This window comes from Danio rerio, chromosome 7, assembly GCF_049306965.1.
Source record: "Danio rerio strain Tuebingen ecotype United States chromosome 7, GRCz12tu, whole genome shotgun sequence".
Lineage (NCBI taxonomy): Eukaryota > Metazoa > Chordata > Actinopteri > Cypriniformes > Danionidae > Danio > Danio rerio.
Window position 1 is genome coordinate 67,679,612 of NC_133182.1, and position 16,897 is coordinate 67,696,508.

General features: G+C 33.6%; 1 protein-coding gene across 8 annotated transcripts in view; it reads right to left on the reverse strand.

Annotated features, from left to right (window-relative positions):
- arap2 (ArfGAP with RhoGAP domain, ankyrin repeat and PH domain 2) overlaps window positions 1-16,897 on the reverse strand; it is a 214,648-nt gene that overhangs the window by 155,113 nt on the left and 42,638 nt on the right. For 6 of the 8 annotated variants that reach the window (XR_012382787.1, XR_012382788.1, XM_009303564.5 and 3 more), the window contains 4 exons: window positions 15,065-15,141; window positions 11,650-11,726; window positions 7,629-7,690; window positions 677-1,063 (listed from right to left, as the gene is read on the reverse strand). Coding sequence is in view for 6 of the 8 variants with exons in the window: in XM_009303564.5 (XP_009301839.1) it covers window positions 677-1,063; window positions 7,629-7,690; window positions 11,650-11,726; window positions 15,065-15,141 (603 nt within the window). In the remaining 2 variants the exon portion in view is untranslated. The remainder of the gene's footprint in view (window positions 1-676; window positions 1,064-7,628; window positions 7,691-11,649; window positions 11,727-15,064; window positions 15,142-16,897) is intronic. The other 2 variants (XM_073907448.1, XM_073907449.1) reach the window with 1 other exon arrangement.

The window sequence follows — 16,897 nt, forward strand, 5'->3', positions numbered from 1 at the left end:
GGGCACAAACAAACGTAGGGCAAAATCTAACACTGAGATTAAAGGTATTTGCTCGAGGTTAACCATGGCATACTTCAGAGGTTTTCACCACAGTGTGGCAGATGTCTTCATGCTAATTATTTAAAAAGTTCCACAAAATTTGAATGAGAAACATAGAAGAAAACATTTTTGCAGTATAAAAGTATTTTTATCATAATGAATATTTTTTTTATTCTTAAAAAAAATGTGAAAGTATGAACGTAAACTCTTATATTGTTGTGATCACCGTTGTCTAGGCTAAAAGATGAAACCATTTTGAAAGATGTAAAAAAAAAAACTCACCAAAGTTAAAAAAGTTGACGCTTTTGCACAAAAACATGTCTAAATGTGTTTATATATTTGGTCACACTTTATTATGATCTACATGCTAACTAATTCTCATTTGATTACAAGTAGACTGTAATGTTTGGGTTAGGGTTAGTGTAAGTTGACATGTACTTGCAAAGCAGTATCAACCGATATTAAGCAGACTGTCTACTAATACTCAAATGGACCATTAAAATAAAGTTAAGATATACAGTATGTAACAATAATTGTGAAATTTCTAAAGATTCCTGTGCCTATTGTCAAGAATAATATTAAAATCAGTGCAAAAAAATTGCAAATAAAGAAACAGAGCTTTTTGCATATTCTTTACCCTTGAGGGGAGAGTTTGTCCAGCCAGCCGGCTTTGGTTGCAGTCTTACAGATCCCATAGAAGCAGGCGTATGGAGAAATGGACAGGTCAGTTCGAGGAGGAACGCTGGGTTTCAGGAGACCTGGTTGGTCATCGTGTGCCAAACTGTATATAACATTTACATCTGCTTGTGACTGGGCTGACACAGCTGAGGGTCCAGTGCTAGAGAGAAGAGTAGGAGGTGTGGGATGTTCATTAGTAATTTGCTGACAAAAGCTGGATGCTTGGACAGTAGAGTAATCATCATAATCATTTTCATCAACATTCTTATCATCATCGATGTGTTGCTTGGAAAGGTCTTGCTTGTTGTTATAATGTACTTTTTCTTTGGCTTGTGTCTGCTTGTGTCTGAAAAAAATAAATAAACAAATAGTAGAGTGAAAAATGTAGAATGAAACAAATAGTAGAGTGAAAGAGCACTAAGCAAAAAATTGTTAAACACATTTTAACAAGGCTAAATATTAACAAATAGCTTCGTTTGGACACTAATTATAATTTAAAAAAAAGTTTGGGTAACATTTCTGTACACATTTTGGTCACACTTTACAATAAGGTTTAATATGTTAATGTTAGTTAATGTATTTACTAAGATGAACTTGAGGCCCTATCATACAACCGGCGCAATGTGGCGCAAGGTGCGGCGCAATACTTGTTTGCTAGTTTCAGCTTGGCGCAAGAGTCATTTTGAGGCATTGCGCCACGCTCTTTAAACAGCAAATGCATTTGCGCTCATATGTGTGCCCATAGGCATTCTAGTCTAAAGAGGAAGGCGTTCTGAGGCGCACTGCTGGCGCGTTGCTATTTTGAGAAACTAAAATAGATTTTTCATTAGACCAAAACAAACCAGGTCTAAACTCCAGGGTAGAGTTGTGCCATGCATACACACTGCTTAATAGCCAACACACAAGATGTAGAGCAATACGCAAATACATATGATTTTTTTGCCTTCATCTCAGGAGGCTCTTTCATTCATAACAATTTGCTTTTGTATAATGTTATTATTATTAGCAGTATTATTTATTACAGTATATCCATATGTATATTTGTTTTATTAAAAACAAGCTTAGATTTGCCCACCTGCAGGTTTTAGACCATATGGGGCGCAGCATGTGTTTTAGGATATAACTCAGGTTTTTGAACACACTTCATTATTATTGTTAATTTTTTGGTTTTTTTGGAAATTAGAACTGAATTTAGAAATAGTTTTGAAACAAATATTTGCGCTTAACAAACGAAAGTAATTATTTATAGGCTAAATAATGTCTGTGCGTAAAGGTTTCCCTATCCAAGAGCGATGGTGCGCGGTACATGCTCTGTTTAACTGTTTTCTGTCAAAAAAAAAACTGTTAACTGTTTGCTTGTGAAATGCTTAGTTTTTCCACTTCCACATACTTTACGTCCTGTAAATAGCAAATGCGCTTATGGTGCACCGCAGCTGGCTCTTAAACGGAATGGGAGATGAGACTCTGATTGGTTTATTCTCAAAACACACCTATAACTCATTAAGAAAATAAACTCAACCCTTTTAGACTATGCGCCATGGCGCAAAGCGGATTTTCCCGTCTTTAAATTAGCAAATATGGATTCTGACACGCCCTGAAAGTGTTTGCGCCCTGCACTTTCCGTTTTGCGCATGGACCGACAAAATAGAGCCGTAAGTATGAACAATGCTTGTACAGCATTTAGTAATCATAGTTCAGCAATTACGAATACATTATTAAAATCCAAATTTATTCTTGTTAACGATAGTTAATGCAACGTTAACATGAATATTTTTTTGGTTTATTAACTGACATGAAAAAATAAATACTGTAATAAAAGTAGTTCATTGTTCATGTTAATAATTGGTCAGTTGGTCATTTTCAGTGTAAAATAATATATGATCAATGAGTTCTGTCAGCATACAGTGCATCCGGAAAGTAGCACTTCCCTTTTTCCACATTTTTATTTGTTTATGTTACAGCCTTATTTCAAAATGGATTAAATTAATTTATTTCCTCAAAATTCTACACACAATAGCCTTCAATGGCAATGTAAAAAAAAGAAAAATCATATGTACATACGTATTCACAGCCTTTGCTGTGAAGCTCTAAATTGATCTCAGGTACATACTGTTTCCACTGATCATTCTTGAAATGTTTCATCAGCTTCATTGGAGTTCACCTGTGGTAAATTCAGTTGATTGGAAATGATTTAAAAACCATACACCTGTCTAAATAAGGTCCCAGGATTGACAGGTGGCTTTCCGTCTAAGCTGAGTAATCGGGGGAGAAGGGCCTTAGTCAGGGAGGTGATCAATAACCCGATGTTCACAGATGGTCACTCTGTCTGAGCTCCAGCATTTTTCTGTAAAGAGAGGAGAACCTTGCAGAAGACAACCATCTGTGCAACACTCCACCAATCAGGCCTGTATGGTAGAGTGGCCAGACGGAAGCCACTCCCCACCTGGAATTTGTCAAAAGTAATCTGAAGGACTCTCAGACCACAAGAAACTAAATTCTCTGGTCTGATGAGACTAAACTAACTATTTGGAGTGAATGCCAGGCGTTACGTTTGTAAAAAAAAAAAAAAAAAAAACAGGCACCGCTCATCACCAGGCTAATACCATCCCAACAGTGAAGCATGGTGGTGGCAGCATTATGCTGTGGGGATGTTTTTCAGTAGCAGGAACTGGAAGACTAGTCAGGACAGAGGGAAAGATGAATGCAGCAATGTACAGAGACATCCTGAATGAAAACCTGCTTCAGAGTGCTGTTGACCTCAATCTGGGGAGATGGTTTATCTTCCAGCAGGACAATGACTTTTTAAGAAATTTGCAACACCTTCAAAAAAATCTTTTTCACAATGTCCTAATAGGGTATTGCGTGTAGAATTTTGAGGAAATAAATGAATTTTATCCGTTTTGGAATAAGGCTGTAACATAAAACGTGTAAAATGTGAAGTTTTACAACAACAAAATTTTCTTGATGCACTGTATGTGTTTAGTTCATTGCAACTTAAACTAAGCTAATCATGTTTCTAACTTAATTTTCAGTCATTTTAACATAATATAAGTTTAATGGACTCAGCTTAAAAAATGTAAGGCAACCAGGATTTTTTTACAGGTATGTTATTCCCAGGTAATAACTACTGAATAACACAGGCTCAACCAGTCAAACTTCAAATAACCTTGAAATCATCTTCAAATGACTTGCATCCACATTCACATGTATCAGCTTGTCTGTGATTTGGACTGTTGTTGTTGTGAATGAATAGTATATGCCTCAATCAACCTATGATTTGCGTCAGGCTGTTGAAAAGCCTATTAGGCCTGATGTATATTTTTTATGTTCAAAAATGTATATTTTTGTCTCTAAAGGATTAATCTGAGGTTTAAAACTACTCATAATAGTGTCTGCAGGCATCTCCAAACTCAGACCTAAAGAGGCCGGTGTCCTGCATATTTTAGCTCTAACTTGCCTCAACACACCTGTCAGGACATTTCTAGTATATCTAGTAAGTGATTGATTAGCTGGTTCAGGTGTGCTTGATTAGAGTTGGAGCTAAACTCTCCGGGTAAATGGCCCTCCAGGACTGAGTTTGGACACCCCTGGTTTGGACAGTTTGCAAGAGAGTTTAGTGTCTGTAGTAAAAGATTGCTGCGAGACCATGGGGGAGTGAACAAGCCTTGAGAGAGAGCCATCATGTTGGCAAATGCTACCGAAAGCATCTTTGGACTTAATTCATTTAAGTGGTAAGTTACAGTTTAGGGTAAGTAATATCTGTATCTTATTGACATAACAAAATATCTAAAGTAATAACAGTAATTAATAAGTGATAAATAATAATTCAGTCATAATGAAGGCAAAGGCAAAACTAAAATTTAAATATTATCCTTTGGACTTGTTATCTTTATCAATGCTGTCAATAACTGCAACATATAACACTAATGAAGAGAACAAGTAGGCTAGATAATCAAAAAATATATATGCAACAAACTTGTTAAATTTTAACACAGTCATGCTAAAATCTCTAAGAGCATAAGAGCACTAAATGAAATTCTCTACATCAGAGCTATTAATAATGAAACTATAATTGACACTGTATATATTCATGTATGGAGTATTAAACAATTGATATACAGTTGAAGTCAGACTTATGAGCACCCTGTTTATTTTTTTCCCATTTTCTGTTTAACAGAGAGAAGATTTCTTCAACACATTTCTAAACATAATAGTTTTAATAACTCATTTCTAATAACTGATTTATTTTATCTTTGCCATGATGATGGTAAATAATATTTTACTAGATATTATTATAGATATTTATTACTTGATAAATAATATTTTACTAGACACTTCTATGCAGCTTAAAGTGACATTTAAAGGCTTAACTAGGTTAATTAGGTTAACTAGGCAGGTTAGGGTAATTAGGCAAGTTATTGCATAACGATGGTTTGTTTTGTAGACCAGTGGTTCCCAACCTGGGGTCCGCGCCCCCTTAAGGGGGGCGCCAGAGTTCACAGGGGGGGCGCGGGAGAGGATAAGTATTGAGGTAGAAAAAGGCATAAAAATGCTCCACTATTATAAAGGGCTTTGCAATTAATCGAAAATCCGATTTAGATTTCGGTTTCAAACAATTATAAAAAAGCATTAATCGAGAAATGATTATTGCATCATATTTTGCCACGTTCCAGTTGTAAACGTGTTGCTCTTAAAAGCGCGAAAGAGCTTATGTGTGTGTGCAGCACGATCACGCAGTCAGAAGCATGCAGCCGGTCAGCATTCACTCTCATTCACACACTGAGACGAGCAGAGGAGCGCAGACATCTAAAGTCATCTTAACGTGAGCGCTTTAATGGTCAAATAGGTGTCAAAACGCGGTGTTTAGTGATTATTTACATTAACCCTCATTTGTGTAATAAACAAACGAGTTGAGGATCAAAAGACGTGAAAGAGAAACCATTAAAGAGACAGCGCGCCATAATCCTTCTGCTGGCTGTTTTTATCATTATTAAACAAAAATAACGAGAAAACCCTCGCTGCTCTTGACTGAAGGACTGCTGTAACTGTTAGCTAAAGTGTTTTTCTTACAGTGAAGATGCTTAAAGCACAGTTTGTTTCATATTTTTATTCTATTGTATTTATTTCTCTTTCCTTTGCAGGGTGGAAAATAACTGTATGTATACAGTTGAAGTCAGAATTATTAGCCCTCTTGAATATTAACAAACCTTTTCCTGCCCAATTTCTGTTTCATGGAAAGAATATTTTATTAACTTATTTCTGAACATAATAGTTTTGATATCTCATTTCTAATTACTGATTTCTTTGCTATAATGACAGCACATAATATTTTACTAGATATTTTTTAAAATACAAGCATTCATATTAAAGTGCAGTTCAAAGGCTTAATTAGAGTAATAAGGCAAGTCATTATAACGGTAGTTTATTCTGCAGACAATCAAAAATATATATTGCTTAAGGGGGCAAATATATTGACCTTAAATTGGTTTCAAAATAATTAAACCTTTCTTTATTCTAGCTAAAATAAAACAAATAGAAGAAAAATATTATAGGAAATACTGTTAAAATTCCTTGCTCTGTTAAACATAATTTGGGAAATATTTATATAAAAAAAAAAAATCTCAGGAGCGCTAATAATTTTGACTTTAACTGGCAATGGTTTTGAATAATTGTGATTACAATTATGACCAAAATAATCGTGATTATGATTTTTCCCAAAATCGAGCAGCCCTACTATTATATATGTATTTTTAAGTACCAAAAAAAAAAAAATCTAAACACATGCTTAAAATTTTTAACATAATAGTGAAAATAATTCAAATAAATAACTTTAAATAATTATTTAAATTTTGCTCACTCACGCAATCTGCTTGTCAACGTGTCGTAAAGGCAAAATCAAAACAAAAATGGCAGACAAACGTAAATGCAGTGATTCTTCAGAGGCGAAGAAAAAGATTAGACAGTATGACAAAGCCTACCTAAATTTTGGTTTTATTGAAGGCCAAGACAAGTTAAAACTGATTAATTAATATTTTCTATACATATTACTATATATTAATATTACACAAACACACACACACACACACACACACACATATATATATATATATATATATATATATATATATATATATATATATATATATATATATATATATATATATATATATATATATATATATATATATATATACAGTACATATGCGTGAGCGTGCGTGTGTGTTTATATGGTGGGGGGTGTGTTTATATGGTGTTTGTATATGTTCATGGGGGGGGCCCCAAAGAAAAAGGTTGGGAACCACTGTTGTAGACTATCAGGAAAAAAATAGCTCAAAGGGGCCAATAATTGTGACCTTAAAATGGGTTTTAAAAAAATATAAACTGTTTAAATTCTAGCTGAAATAAAACAAATAAGACTTTCTCCAGAAGAAAAAAATATTATCAGACATACTGTTAAAATTTTCTTGCTCTGCTAAACATAATTTGAGAAATATTTAAAAATTTATATATATATATTTAAGGGGAGCTAATGATTCTGAATCCAACTTAATTCCAACTGTAATTATAGAACTCGAACTTATAGTAATTATACAATATTATGTAGTTTAACAATTCCCAATATATATGTGTATTCATAGCACAATTCTTAACCTCACCACAGACTTCACTAATGTTGAAACCCTGGCTACAGCCATGGTCATTACACAAACACAGTGAAGCAATTACAGAAACCATATCATATTTTGCAATTTACAACATCATCCATAGAAATCCTTTGAGTGTCACAATGACCCATATGAAAATCCTGCAAACCGTGCTCTAAGAAAAATATAAATCCAAAAATCCAAAGATTTCATATAAATTCTTACTCTTTTGGAATTGAGATCTAAACTAAAGAGCACAGAGTTTACCTCAGCTTCTGTTGTTCCAGGGTCTCTTTTACCTGATTGGACATTTCATCTTTGCTCAAATCCTGAAAAAATAAAAAATAAAAGCAGGATGAGACAAAACAATGATAGACACTTCTATAGTATGAGCCTTTTTTAATTTAAGCTTTGTGTTCAAACACATTCATCATCATGAATTATTGTCAAAAGGCTTTTTCAGACCTGCAGACCAAAAAATGAGTTTTTTTAGTAACTTGTTGGTTTGCTAAGCTTTCACAAGGTACAAAGAAAACTTTTAAATAATACGATAATGCTACACATTTGTAATTTATCAATAAAAGCGGAATTACATGCTTTGTGGCAATATTTTTGCAATATTTATATTTATAATATACTCGCATATTTTGGAGTAGACCAATTCTAATTTTAAGGGGTAAATAATAATTTGCTATTAACTTAGAACAATCAGGCTATTAAGGTGTTTTCTCTTCAGTGTATAATTAAAGGGATAGTTCACACAAAATTTTAAATTTACTCATTGTTTACTCTTACTCAAGCGGTTATAAAACTTTTGAGTTTCTTCTATGGAACACAACAAAAATATTTTGAAAAAAAAGATAAAAACCTGTAACCATTGACTTCAATACACTACCTGACAAAAGTCTTGTTGCCTATCCAAGTTTTAGGAACAAAAAGACAAAGTGCTCTAGATTGCACTTACTGTACCAAAATAAAATATGATCATGACTTGATTTTTAATGATTTAATTAGGACAGCAAGGGCTGACTTTGCTTAGACAAAGATCTTGTCACTTCACAGAAATAATGTTAAGTATAGAATATAAAGTCATGGTGCAGTGGAAAAAGAATGAATATTTTGCGACTCCCATGAGCTTGGAGGACATCATCCATACATCTCTGCAATGCCTCAAATCACTTACTGTATTAATAAAGTCAACTGGGATGGCAAAGAAAGGGTTTTTGCAGGACTCCCAGAGTTTATCAAGGTTCTTCATCTCAATCCCCCAGACATGCTCAATAATGTTCATGGTTGGTGACTGGGCTGGCCAAACCTGGAGCACCTTGACTTTCTTTGCTTTCAGGAACTTTGATGTGGAGGCTGAAGTATGAGAAGGAGCGCTATCCTGCTGAAGAATTTGCCCTCTCCTGTGGTTTGTAATGTAATGGGGAGCACAAATGTCTTGACACCTCAGGCTGTTGATGTTGCTATCCACTCTGCAGATCTTTTGCACGTTCCCATACTGAATGTAACCCCAAATCATGATTTTTCTCTTCACTAAACTTGACTGATTTCAAAGAATATTGGGCTCATGCGGGTTCCAGTAGGTCTTTTGCAGTATTTGTGATGATTGGGATGCAGTTCAACAGATGATTCATTAGAAAAATCTACCTTCTGCCACTACAAACGATTAACTAGAAGTCAAGTTATTTTGGCTTGAGAAAGCCAACATACTGTTATACTACTCTGTCCTTGAAAACAAACGTATCTCCTCCTAGGCCGTTCATGCCACAAGGCCCAAATGTGGTCAAAATGTGCCTTCTGCATTCAAGATTGTTGCTATATCTCCTCATGCCTATAAGACTTATAATTTTTTTTTTTATAAAAATTGTTAAATATTAAATTTTTATAATCCGGGCATATAAAAAAATTATACAAGCCCCAAATTTGGCCAAAAGCTGTATTAAGATGCGGTAGATTTTGTTGCTATATCTTTAAGGTTTATCAGACTTATAATTTTCCAATAAATAATTTTTAAGCATTATTTTTTCTCAAAATATGGCAAGCCATTTTTGACTTAAACTCCATATTTTTTACTGATATGGCAAGCCATTTTTGCATGTATCACCTTCACACTTATTAAGCATTGTATTTTCAAAAAAATACAGCAAGTCATTTTTACATAATGTTCATTCCCTTAGTCCCTTTATTAATCAGGGGTCGCCACAACGGAATGAACGGCCAACTTATCCAGCATTTGTTTTACACAGCGAATGCCCTTCCAGCCGCAACTCAACACCAGGAATACATAATGTTCAAGTCCAGTTTTTGACACTCATAAAGACTGTCATAGAAACATCGGGGTTGATATAGATCACTCATATTGCCAAGAAGCTTTGATGTATCATCACTAACCTGTCAAATGTCCCCATAGCAATAAAAAAGTATAACCTAGCAACTATTTAAAAATAGCAGTATCTCTACATCAGAACATCGTAGGGACCTGGGCATTGGCTTGTTTGACTTGTGCTAGCAAATGGGACTTCCTGTGTACTATGCATGGTAACAATGATAATGGAAGCCAAGTGCTAATAACGATTAGCTACATGCTATGAATGATTATTTAAATGCAATAACATATGCTAGAAATGCCTACTAAGTATTAGCTTTTGATCAAACATGTACATGAGCATTGCCATTTAGCAACTGCTTAGTTGCTTAGTAACTGCAACTGCTTAGTAACAATGCCATAAACGTTTGACTTTCTCAAGCCAACATCAAAGTTTATCAATGAACTTTAGGTTCTAGTTATTATTTGTTGCTCTTACAACTGAGACTGACGAAAAGACTTTTGTCAGGTAGTGTAGTAGGAAAAACAAATATTTTGGCAATCAGTGGTTACAGGTTTCCAGCTTTCTACAAAATATCTTCTTTTTGTTTTCAACAGAGTAAAGAATCTTTTGAATTTGAAGTTTTGAAACAAGTCAAGAGTGAGAAAATAAAAAGTCAATTTTAAGTGAACTATCCTTTTAAACATGATTTTTAACTGAAACAACTTGGCCTTTATTTATTAATAAGTCAACGGTTACTAACAGTTTGTGAATCAAAAAATAAATATAATTAAAATGAATAGCAGTGGTTTCTGATGATATAATGAATTTTGAAAATCATCGCTTACCAAAAAAGCTAAATATATATATATATATATATATATATATATATATATATATATATATATATATATATATATATATATATATATATATTTTTTTTTTATTTTTTTTTTTTTTTACTATTTTACTATTTATATGTTTTTAACTATTTCATTTAGCCCAAAACCTCAGCAAGTGGTCCTAGGTTTCCCCCAATGATGTATATCAAACATTTGAAATCTGGAGTCAATCTTGCATACAACAATAATCTTATTTTTATATAGATTATATAGCATCAGTTCATGTGCAACTTTGCAGGAACAGGGAGCTTAAACTGAAGACTGTTGTCAACACATTTAGGTGAAGCATTATCCAGAGGAAGATAATGTGTAGAATGGCTAAATGAGGTTGGTGTCGTGATCTCGTTCCATTTGAGTGCGCATTAGCTCGGGCAACCTAAAAATGAGTTTGAACCTGATTGTGTTTGATTCAAACGTTTAGAAACGAAACTTATGAAACAGCTGTTGTTTAATTTTATTGGTGATTCCAAATATGTAATGTAATTGTAAGCTTGAAAACAGTTTTGGAGAATTTGATGTTTCCTCATTCAGACAAAATGCATACTGCCCGAGAGGCGTTTTAAAGATGGCTGCCGAGCAAAATGACTTGCCTTAAAAAGACTTTGGTACAGTAAGTGTCACGATCACCAGCGATAAAACCACCAGAGGTCGCTGGTAAACACTCACTCACACATAGGACTACAAATCTGCCAGTTAATGGACTACAACTTCATAAATGCACTTCACTTATATATAGAAATAAGTGACTATTAGTGTGTGTTTTAATTCAGTTGTTCAACATTAATGTTCAATAAATAATCATAGATAGTGGATAGTGTGTGTTTCCTTCAATTATTTGAATTTTTTTTTCATTTTAATATTTTAATATGTGAACATATGTCAGTAAAATATGAGGGCAAAAATATATAATAAATAAATAAAATAATCTTTCATTGATCGAAATTGAGTTAAAATGTTCAATTTACCGAGATTTAGATTTTTTCCTTCAGTAGTTAACAAATGCTGTTCATTTTTGCACACACCAAAAAAATAAAAAAATAAAAAATCAACCCAGGCAGGTTTTTTTACACTCACCAGTACATTTTCTGCTGAATTGAAAAGAAAAAGTTCTCCATATGGGGAAATGGGGGACAAGGTCCTTTCCAGTGATGCTGTAATTAACACAACAGGAATAAATCATTATGACAAAGCAGGTTGTGGTTTTGCTGGATGGAGTGTAGGAGGAGGGCAAAGGAGAATGAGTAAGACAAAGAAAGAACGAGCAGAGAGAGAGAGAAAAGAACAAGCATAAAATGAGATCCCACACATTGTCCTTTAGAGCAGCCAGCTTGGAAAATGTACCAAAGAGGGACCAGCTTGGGTGACTGGTTGTCAAGGTGACAAATGACCAGCATATCTCTGTGGAGACAGTAAGGGGCAGCATGAATCCCAGACTGTTCCCCACGGATGGACACACACACACACACACACACACACACAAACGCACACACATGCACAGATATATAGCTAATAGATAGGCCTCCCACTATTTAAGATCCTACAGTAGGGTGTTTGATCTAAACGCCGCTGTGTTATCTATGATAGAACTGTACTGTATTGTATCACATCTTAACCCAGCAGCAGAGGTGTCATTTCAGATCACTGTCATCGTTTATCATTATCAAGAGTTGACCTTCTAACTACAGATGATACGCTCGCTCTCTTTTCTCAGACAGGCTCTGCCCTGTTTTATCCATCTGCTACAGTAGAATTGTGTGAATAAAGCATTTTGTAAATAGGGCAACACAATATGATGATATACAGTGGGGGAAATAAGTATTCAACAGGTTAAGGTTTTTTTTTTTTTCCTTGAAATAATATTTACAAATGACCCATTGAAATGAGATTAAATCAGATTTTGGTAAAAACCCAAACATTACAAACATAAAAATGTAACAAAACAAAACAAAATTCTTTAAAAAAATTGTGTGTAACAATGAAATGACAAGGTGAAAGTGCTGAACTACTGAAATATTTAATGCTTTTTATGAAATGCTTTCTTGGTGATGGCAGCTTAAAGACTCCTCTTAAATGGACAATGAAGTCACATTCATCACTCAGGTGTGTTTTTTTTCACAGACTTTAACAGTGTAAAAATCTTAATGGTTCTGTGGATCTTGTCTATCAAATCTAATCTTTTTTTGTAGATCAAATCTGATGTATTTTGTATTTTCTGTTAGATTCAAGTTAGGTGATTGGCTGGGCCATTCCATAGCTTGATTTACTTTCTCTGAAAGCATTTAAGAGTTTCCTTGGTTGTGTTTTGGATCATTGTCTTGCTAAAATGTCCACCATGGTTTCACCTCATCATCCTGCTAATGTAGACTGAAGCAGCTGATATTAATTTACAATGATGAAGGGCAGAGGGTTGCTAAATAACTACTGAGAGATTTCAGCTGAAGTCTGGGCTTTCACCTCCCTTTATTTGTTGATGTGGTCATTTACTTTTTTAAAGCATAACTTAATTTGTAAACTAATTAGTTTTGTTTTCATTGCATATATGCATTGCTTTTGATTGGTATCAACATCTAGTGAAGATTTCAAGTCAACAGCACTTTTAGAAATGTTTTCTGAGAAAAATGATGACTTGTTGAATACTTATTTGCCCCACTATATATAGTATAGATGTAAATGGTGTCATAAGATAATCTGTTTACATTTATACATTTTCATGATTTATATGAGCACAATATTAAACACTGTTAAAGGGGATGCAGACAGAAACATGAATAACAGCATTTTAACAAATTTGTTATATCTTAAATGAACAATGTTTACTTTTTGCATTTGTAGAGTTTAGATGCAAAAACCTCTAAGTGGCATCTAAAATGTTATTCTAGAATAACCGTTTTTATCAGCTTCTATGTTTATGTTTCATCATTTAATTTTAAATACAATGAAAAAAACCTACCCTGTAAACCAAATTTACTTTTATAGTTTACTTACATCAATCAATCTAAAATTATAGCTACTAAAAATATTAAGCTACACTTTGTAAAAAAGAAAAAAAAAATGTTGAAACCTGGTAAACCTATTAAAATGTGTCATCATTAAATCTTTTACAGTTTACTCATAAATACGAACCATGTAGCATAAACACAAAATTACTAAACATACAGACAGAAATCTGAGAAAAATACTCATTTTATAACGAATTTCATATGAAACTCATGAGTTTTTTCATCTAAAATCTTCATTTTATAAGCGATTTTAGGTTGTTTTAGTGGTTATCATTTATTTTAAAAAAGTGTTGTATATTTTATTCATTTTTATTTTTAATTTCTTTATTTTTAGTAAAAAATTTGTCCTAAAGTTCTAAACAAAGTGAGAAATATGAGTAAATTTATGAGTATATACTTCATTTATACATTTATTAATTTATTTTACTTCAGCTTAGTCTGTTATTTTTTAGGGGTCGCCACAGCAAAATGGACCACTAACTTATTCAGCATGTGTTTTATGCAGTGGATGACCTTCCAGCTGCAACCAAGTACTAGGAAACTCCCATACACTCTCATTCACACTCATTTCGTTTATGCAGTTCATTTACAGTGCATGTCTTTGGACTTTGGGGGCAAACTTCACACAGAAAGTCCAACTGGCCCAGCTGGAGCTCGAACCAGTGCTCTCTCCCTGTAGGGCAACAGTGCTAACTCCTGACCCACTGTGCCGCCTAAGTATATGTTTTAAAATGTAAAAAAAAAAAATATATATATATATATATATATTCCTTTACATATTATCAACATATACTAATTTATCAGTTTTACAAAAACAGTAATATATCAATATTGTTATCAGGATATGAGATGACATGAATCATAAAATGAGATCACCGAGCCCTCTTTGTAAAAAAAAAAACAAAAGAAAAAAGATATCAGTGATTTTACCCCTTCTATTCTGCAATCCTTATGAAGATATCAAAATATCATTAAAAAAAGTTGATTAAACGTTGATTTTTTCAAGCGTATACTCTGATCAAGTTCTTCCTTGTCACAATCCAATTCCCACTCTGTGCTTTCTTATGTGGAATGCTTAAAACTTTTCCTCTAAAACTTAAACTACCTTTCTATTGCTTCTAGAGATAGTGAAGAGAATTAGGTTGTGGATCTATGTAGTCATTATTAACCACTTTTACAGCCGAGCCTGTTTCTGACTCTAGTAAACAATATCCAAACTATTCCTCTAAGACATTAAAAGCACTTTCCTGCTGCAATTACAAACACAGCAACGCGTTCAGAACAGGAACACAATGGAGCATTTCAAAGCCAAAGGCAGTTTTAAAGACGTGTACGCACACGCACATGGTTGCTGTAAGTTTGCCAAACTAAGCTTCTCTACATTACATGCATACAAGAGGAGATAAGAGTAAATTCGATAGAAAGACAGCAAAACTGACTTTGTTTAGTACCCAGAGTACAAACCACTAAGACTAAAAAACATAGCATACCTTTTTGATGGCTTGGGGGTAAGATTAGTCCCTCAGATCTTGTGAGATGGTCAGTGTTGTTGTTTCCAGCAACATTCCTGCATACAAGGTTTTAAAAATAAACTAGAACATCTGAATGAATGGACAGAAAATGCACAGCATTTTACAGTACTTTTGTGTAAGAGTTTAATAAAGACTCTAGAGTAGGCCAATGCACTGATCAGTGATAAATACACAATCTTTGGTAAAATACTACCGTTTTATGGTTACTTTGCTAATGTGAACTCTCCTTAAATAATAAATTTACCAGCATCATCCAGCAGTCTTATTTACCCTGAAAACAACAAGAAAATTAATATATTTTTACTCTTGTTGCATAATTTCTGTATGACATTCTTTTTCTACCAAAACCAATTTATACTGGTGTGTATACATGAATCAGAGAGTGAAATTCAACACCTTTTAAGAGTTTTTTAAGACACTTTCCATACATTTTAAGATCTTATAACCACTTTTCAACCAGAAACACTAGTGAGATTTTAACCTACAGTTGATTTACTAAATATTAATGTAAGAAACTAGTTCAAAGCTAAAACATTGTTCATATACTGAATAAAAATCTATTAAATCTAGCTAATTCAGCAGGTTGGCACCTATAGAACTGCAGAAATAATGGTGTTGCCTTGGTTACTGCAGTAAACAAAGCAACATGATGTCAAATCTAGTAAGATATTATTAATTTTACAAACTACACAGTATCCTGATATTCGCAGAATTAATTTAGGCAAACTTTAACATACAACCATGCATTGCATAATCAAAAATTATATTAAATTGAATACCTTGCAAAATAGCCTTTAAGATTTTTAATACTTTTTAAGGGCCTTCAATTTGTCTACATTGATTTATCAACTTTTAATACTTTTTAAGACCCAGAGGACACCCTATTATATATTTACCGATATAAAACAAAATGATTTATTAATAAAAATTTGTATTATTTTCATTTTCATTTAATTTATTATTTATCAATTAAATTAATTACATCATATCAACATTAACAAACATAAAACAATTTTTATTTTTGTTATTAAAGGTGCATGTAAGTTTGACAATCAGTGGTTGAACTACGTATTGAACACCTGTTTCAAAATACACGCAAGCGCAAGTTGCCAGATTGACAACACAGCTTAATTCTAATTCTAACTGTAATTCTAGTGACGCTGAAGGAGGCTGACTATAAATGTTTGAGTCTGAAATGATCTAGAAATTGTCTCAAAGCTCTTTTTTTTCACTGGTTATCCGGCGCAAAGCATCACAAAACAGCCAAATTACGTGTCACTGCAAATCTCGTCACAAAGGCTGCGTCCGAAACTGCCTACTGCTCAGTAGGTACTGCATTTGAATTTTAAAATATTATTTGGCTGAAAAGTATGTTCTATACAGTATGTATGTAAGCAGTATAAATGGAATTCAGATGTGCTACATCCGCCATTTTGTCAGTTTTGCTATATCCGCCATTTTGACATCCGCCAACCTGCGTCAGTTGTGTCGCTTCACTCCCATTCATGAATTCTCTCGCAGGGCATCATGGGATAGTGCAGCATGCAAGGGATGCGCACTTCAGAATCTCGCCGGAAGTAGTAAGTCATCCAGGTACTTCTCTCATACAGATTTTTGGACATACTACTCTGCTCGCATTCTGATTTTAGCATACTGTACAATATGGAACTATGCGTTTCGGACGCAGCGATAGTGTGTTGTAAGGACATGAGATTCCAGTCTAACCTACTCACCTAATGTTTATACTCATTATATTTATATTATTTGCTAATTAATAACCACCTCAGATGA